The 6407-nt window shown below is 33.2% G+C and overlaps 1 protein-coding gene across 1 annotated transcript; it reads right to left on the bottom strand.

The window, feature by feature from the left end:
• Nucleotides 1-5495: 5495 nt before the first annotated feature.
• On the bottom strand, nucleotides 5496-6150 carry LOC132296200 (anthocyanin 5-aromatic acyltransferase-like). Its single transcript, XM_059794417.1, has 2 exons — nucleotides 5949-6150; nucleotides 5496-5800 (listed from the first exon to the last, which is right to left on the bottom strand). The coding sequence occupies exons 1-2, from the start codon at nucleotides 6148-6150 to the stop codon at nucleotides 5496-5498; spliced, it is 507 nt and encodes a 168-aa protein (XP_059650400.1).
• Between the last annotated feature and the right edge of the window lie 257 nt (nucleotides 6151-6407).

The raw sequence follows: 6407 nt of genomic DNA, 5'->3' as shown, positions 1-6407 counted from the left end.
CACACTAGTATTCATTTGTCGGGTACATACTTTGTTGATTATTGATTTGATTATATCTCAATTGAGCTAGTAGTGCTTTGAAAGCTTTCATTCTTGACAAAGGTGGATAACAAACCCTTTTCACTAAGTAGCCGGGATTCTAGCCTCATCAAGTATTGAATTTCTCGTGCCGAAAAGTGGAAGGCCCAAACTCTAGATTAAAAAAAAATATAAAAAAAATAAAAAATAATGCAAATTTGCAAAAGCAAATAAAAGTGAGTACTTCTCCTAAAATGTGAAAAGTGAAAAATGATTAGATGGAGGTTATTTTGATTTATAACCTAGTTGTTTTGAGCTTGTAAGTCCTTAGGGGTGTTTCTACACATAGTGCCCTAACGTCGTCCGGTTTGGGAGTCATTGACCTAACGCTCGACCTCATGAATCTTTTAGAAAGCTTAATAGATCACGACATTACACCATGCTTCCATCTTTGATCCTATAAAAAATATTAAAAATAAAAAGTCGAGTGAAAAAAATAAGTACACCTAGATAAATAAAGCTTTAATAAAAGGTCCATTCTTTGTCTTGATGATCGGTACTAGATTTGTGTGCTAGTTTGAGGCTGGATGTGATCATTTCTTTAGTTGGCTTAGATAGCAACATATTTGGTGCTGGTTCACTTAAAAAAGATTCTAGAGTTGTTTTGATTTGCATGATCATTGTTTTGATGTGTGGAGGACCATACTTGTTTGTTTGGTGTTGAAATTTTAGAGAGTTGCTTCAAAATGGTTGAAAAATTGCATACTTGAAGTAGTTTTCTCCCAATGCTTATTTTGTATGTTGGTGCCTCTTTAGTGAGAAATAACTTAATGTTTGTGGGTATCATTTCTAGAAACCTTCACAAGACTTCACTCGTTCACTAGGGTAACCTAGGGGTTTAAAAGGCTTGTTACATATGCTAAATGCAATCGTGTTCCCTACGAAAGTGGCGTTATCCTTTCATTACTTTCTAGTTCATAGTTGTGTAGTTGTTTGTTGTTTATTTTCTTTATAGTTCATTACTAGGGACTAGCAATATCTAAATGTGATGTATTTTAGCACATAAGCTAAGGTATTTTAGTCTATTCTTCTATCTTACTTTCATGTTTTAGTTCTAATTTATGTTTTTGTCTATTGTTAGGTCGATAAGGTTTAAACGGGCTAAAAATGGTCCATTACAACCTTTTTGGAGTCAAGCAAAAGTTCCAAGAAGATTCCAGAAAAATTTGGAAAAAGGTCAAAAATGAAGAATTTCACCACCAGTGGGTTTGGATCGATTCTTCGATCAATTGAAGATATTCTTGGATCGATCAAAGATATGCTAGCAGCGAGCTGTTTTATTCCCACGCACCCAAACTCCACCTATCACATAGCTGCGGAATTAGATATTTTGAAGGCTTATTTTTTGACTTGTTCACTACTCTAAGGACCTTGTATTTAAAAGGAACTGAATTTGTAATATATCTTTGGTCTTGAATTTTATTTTTTTACATTGTAATAGTTAGTTCCTCTCTCTAGAAAAGAGAGAGATTAGGGATAGAAGAAAAGAGAAGATTGGAGGCATCAAGAACACATCTTAAGATCTACACATTCTTTCTCTCTAGAATTCAGCAAAAAAAAAAGGAAAAAGATGGAGCCATGTTTGGAGATTGCCCTTGAGGGTTCCAAGATCACACCCACCTCCTCTATGATTGGCTAGACTTCTCTTTGGGGCTTGGATAAGCTCCAAGTTTATAAACCTAAACCCTTCTTTTCATACTTTTTAGGGAATAATATCTTGTGATTAGTGTTTTAGCCTTGTGAATTTAATGAATCTTGGATTCTCCTTTGATTTCTATGGTTATATATTTCCATCTAATTCTCTATGCAATCACATGTTGTCTTATGTGTGATTATTAGGGAATTAATCTCTACATTATTTACTCTATATTTGTTGCATATCTATATGTGATGAATTAAGGATTTAGTGATGGCTATGCATGATTTTCATTGAATGGGTTTGTCAATTAATTTGATGGGTTATGTTTATATTTGATGAGTTGTTCTATAATTTAATTCATACTTGTAGTTAGGTAGACAATCTATACTTGATTTGATATTCCATGGCTTATTATTGCAAATTTCATGATTCTCTAGATTGATGTGTGCTATAATTGTTACTAGTTTGATGGGTCATGCTTAGGATTGATGGGTTGTTCTACACTTAGTTTAATTATTGGTTAAGTAGACAATTCATACTTGAATTTGATGGTTCATTCTTAATATTGCAATTGGTAGTCGCATTTTGTTCACAAGAAGGTTTTCTCCAATTAGTTGAAAATGTGTGGTTTAGTGAATGAACTTGGTGGCGATTCCAATGCACCCCAACACCTCACTTCTCATCTCTTAAATCCCTATCTCAACTTTAGTCTTATTTTAATTACATTTTCATTAATTGAAAAAGTTTAATCACTAACCCAAATCTCTTTGCAATCTTGTTATACACTAAAGTCGAAACTAAAATTCCAACGCGTATAATCTCTTGGGACGATCCCTTTTCACTCATACTACATAGTATAGGTGTTAAGCGGTTTATAAATTTAAAGTATGATGCCCACTTGACATTAATTTCTAAACTCAAAGTGTTGTGTATTATTTTGTGCACACGCTCAGGTCACATTAAAGAAGAGTAGAATAAAAATCAGAAAATGATTCATCTTCTTTCATCACGATATTTCCAAAGTTATGAGAAAGCATCTGAATTTTGGATAACTTCACTTTTGAAGTTCCTTCATGAGTAACCTACAAAATATCCCAAGCTTCTTTAGCAGTTTTATAATCAGAAATTCTAGAATATTCAGATGGAACAACAGAATTAATAATTGCATATAAAGCTTTGTCATTAGCATCATTACGCTCAGTTTCAATAGTAGTAAAAGCAAACGGATCTTTTAAGACCTTGACTTCTTTACCATCTACAGTTTTATATTCTGTAGGTGGTGAATAGTCAGATCAAATATAGCCCAAGTTTTACTATCAGAATTTTGCAAATAAGATCTCATCTTTGATTTTCAAAAATTATAATTATCTTCTTCAAACAAAAGACCACGTTGATTAGAACCTCCTTCTTTCAACGCATAAGACATGATTAAAAATCAAATTTTGAAATCAAAACAAAACTTTCCAACAAGGATCAACTCAATGTGTAGAGATTGGCTCTGATACCAAATTGTGAGTCGTACGTAGCGGATTATTTAGAAAGTTTTGATAATTTTAAAACAGATCTGTGTCTTTTCCAACTTTAATTATTTTAGCAATTAAACAATTAATCACGTACAGATAAAATAAAGCAAAGTATAAAGTTAGAGATGATACCAAGATTTTTAGCGAGGAAACTCCAGTTGATAAAATACGTCAACTGTTTGTATGGGAAAAACTTCGTGGACTGTGCAGTCCAAAGTAAACCGATCCACTATGCTTGAAACAAAGTATACTGAACTTTGACTCTGGCTCACACCCTATCGTTCTACCAAACACTAACTGTTGACAATCCTCTGGCTTTGCGTCACCCCGTCCAACAACAACTTGACCTTAGGCTTATGCTTGATATTTGTAGAAGAGTAGCAGGTAGATTAGATAATACTCCATAAATGATCCAACCATTTCAAAGTGTGATCGCTTTTACTTCTGTTCTTCAATCGTCTGAATTCAATGTAGAAGTAGATCTGCTTTCGTCCGATCGATGTAAATGCAACTGTCTGATCAAGATCAGGATTTGAACACCACAACTCTAAACTCTCTATGTGTTTATGTGTTTGTGTTCTAGAAAGATGACAAATAAATCAACTCTAATTTTCTGCAAAAATAATTAAAATAATCTTCCTAAGGCTTTTAAGAATAATGAATTTGTAGAGCAAAAGCCGTGAATAAACATATGTGTATGACATGGTTTATATAGAGGTTTGTAAAGTCATCTTCCTTCTGAAAATAAAGGAAATTTCGTGCATAGGACTTGGAAGGAAAATTGGATCAAAAAGGAATCAAATAGAACAAGGAAACTGAAAACCTGTTGCTGTCAGGACTTTTGGTACCGATTCCCAATCATTGTACCAGTTCCCAAAAGATAGAATGGAGTTCTTTGAATCTTAACTTCTGGAACGGGTTCCCAAATTTAGGTTCCAGTTCCCACTTGACATAATCCAACCGGAATATGGATTTTCTGTATTTTGGTAACTCTAAACATATACCATGTAGGTAATTATGTCATAAGTGGGAAACGATGTCCTAATATGTTGTTCTTTCCTTTTTGATGATCAATAGTACTTTCCTATTCTATACAACCTTCAAATTCTGCAGTCGATGTCGATTCTGATATGGTAACTGAAATTACAACTAACTTGTTTTGTTACCGAAATATGCCAATTACAAAAATATATCTCACAAGAAATAGAAATGATTAGTTCATTTTTTTTAAGGATAGTTTTTTCTCTTAAAAAAATTTAAAATAACATAAAAAGGTAGAAAATACAATTTTCCATGAGTTAATTAAAAATAACATTCAAAGTTGAGTAAGGGAAAAAATAGATCTATCGGGTTTAACTATAAAAAATAGATATAACCCATGTTTTGTATTTTTTAAAGTTTAAAAAAAGTGTCAACTTCTTATTGGGACACGTTAGTGTGCAGGACATAATCTGTCATGATGGGACAGGACTCAAGTATTTTCCATTTTGAATTGGGACAATTATTTGGAGGCAACTAAAAATAAAAAGTGGATAATTTTTTGTGGGACAGAGAGAGTATATTATATTTTAAGTAATGGACCGATTTTAGTTTTTGATGATTGTTGAATAAGAACTCTTATACAAATTCTCTCGCGCTCCCATTGAAATTATATCTCTTGGAAATCTAACTTCTTAAAATAAGTGTCATGCTATCTTTCTTTCTTCTTCTTCTTCTTCTTCTTTTTTTTTTTTTTTTTTTTTTTTTTTTTTTTTTTTTTTCTTTTTTTTGGTCCCAAAATAATTGTCCACTTTCCTTTTTCAAACAATATATTTCACATCTTTTCATATATGTCCTTTAAGTTTTAAATTTCAAACTTGAATATTCAAAACTTAAAAGGATAATTTAGTAACTTTTCAGGAAGATAATGTATGTTCCACGTGTTCCTTTAAAAATTACTACTCCCCAAAAGCAACACTTAAATTGGGATGGTGGGAGTATATTGGTTGTGAAAGAATTACAAAATTGATTCACAGTGTGTCAACAATCTTTTATATATTTTTTATTTTAAAAGTTGTATGTAAGAATATTAAATTAATAATATTAAATATAAATATATATATATATATATATATATATATATATATATATATTTATGGTTAATTACACTCACACCCTTAAGGTTTGCCTTATTGACAGATAGATGAAAGTTAGTCCCTTTTAAAACTTAAGAGCCAAGTCTCTGAACCTTTCAACACTCCCTCTGGTTCACCGTTTTAAACCCATGTGGCAATCGCCTCTCCAATCGACTCTACTGCTATAAAAAAGCCGTATTTTTCTTGCATTAGTTGGCTACATCTTGCTTTTTCAAAACAAAATGCTATGCAATTACCAAAGTAAGTTGCGGGTATGGGTGCATCCAAACATTCTCGACAATCTGTTGTGAAAACAAAGTGCACCAATTCATCATCATCATCATTATCCTCGTCTTTTAGAATGCAAACCCATATGTAGGTACATGTAACCATGAATGACGATGTATGTTGTGTCCCTCGACGGTCTATAACCAATTCCTTGAGTCCTTGAACATCAATTCAGGATATGAAAAATGTGGCTCAAACATTATTTGGAGTGTGACATAACATTCCATGTTCAAACTCACAACCATGGCTCCAAAATATTGTACCTAGCCCAATTGGATCCTTTATCATATTCAGGGAGGTACCCACCAAGTAAAAATTCAGTGTCACTTCCAAATTTAGCAATGGAAGCCCATGACTTCATGAAACCGTGAAAGGCATTACCATCGGCTAGAACATGGTAGTAGGTGAAACCGAAACAAATCCCAGACTTGGGAAAAAGCGTGATCTGAATGACTGCAAGTGGGACTATTGCTATTGAATCCGACACATGAGTATCAACCTTCAGCATATGAGGGACGAGGGGATAAAATTGATCAGCATTTCATGCTTGATTTCTTGTAAGGTAATTGAAATTGTCACTAGACTCAGCAAAGGTTAATGAAACTGAGTCACCCTTCGCAAAATGAATCTCGGGCTTGCTAGAATTTGACGAGGGTCAAATTACCAGCGAGAGGGAAAAAGTGTTTGAGGGTGAGGGAGAGTGTACATTTGAGATGCGGAATAAGGAACTCTGTGAAATGGGTCTTAGAGTGATGGAACTCATAG

Source organism: Cornus florida, unplaced genomic scaffold (assembly GCF_030987335.1).
Source record: "Cornus florida cultivar Cherokee Brave unplaced genomic scaffold, ASM3098733v1 CherokeeBrave_3.0.0_Hap2_Chr02, whole genome shotgun sequence".
NCBI lineage: Eukaryota > Viridiplantae > Streptophyta > Magnoliopsida > Cornales > Cornaceae > Cornus > Cornus florida.
Note: the sequence above shows the minus strand (reverse complement) of the source record. Positions and strands in the feature narration are given on the sequence as shown.

Excerpts from the sequence above, each read along its gene's own strand:
- LOC132296200 (XM_059794417.1), bottom strand. The coding sequence starts at position 6,150 with ATGCTGAAGGTTGATACTCATGTGTCGGATTCAATAGCAATAGTCCCA. Across the intron at positions 5,801-5,948 it reads TGACACTGAATTTTTACTTG|GACTCAAGGAATTGGTTATA; the intron begins GTGGGTACCTCC and ends TTGATGTTCAAG.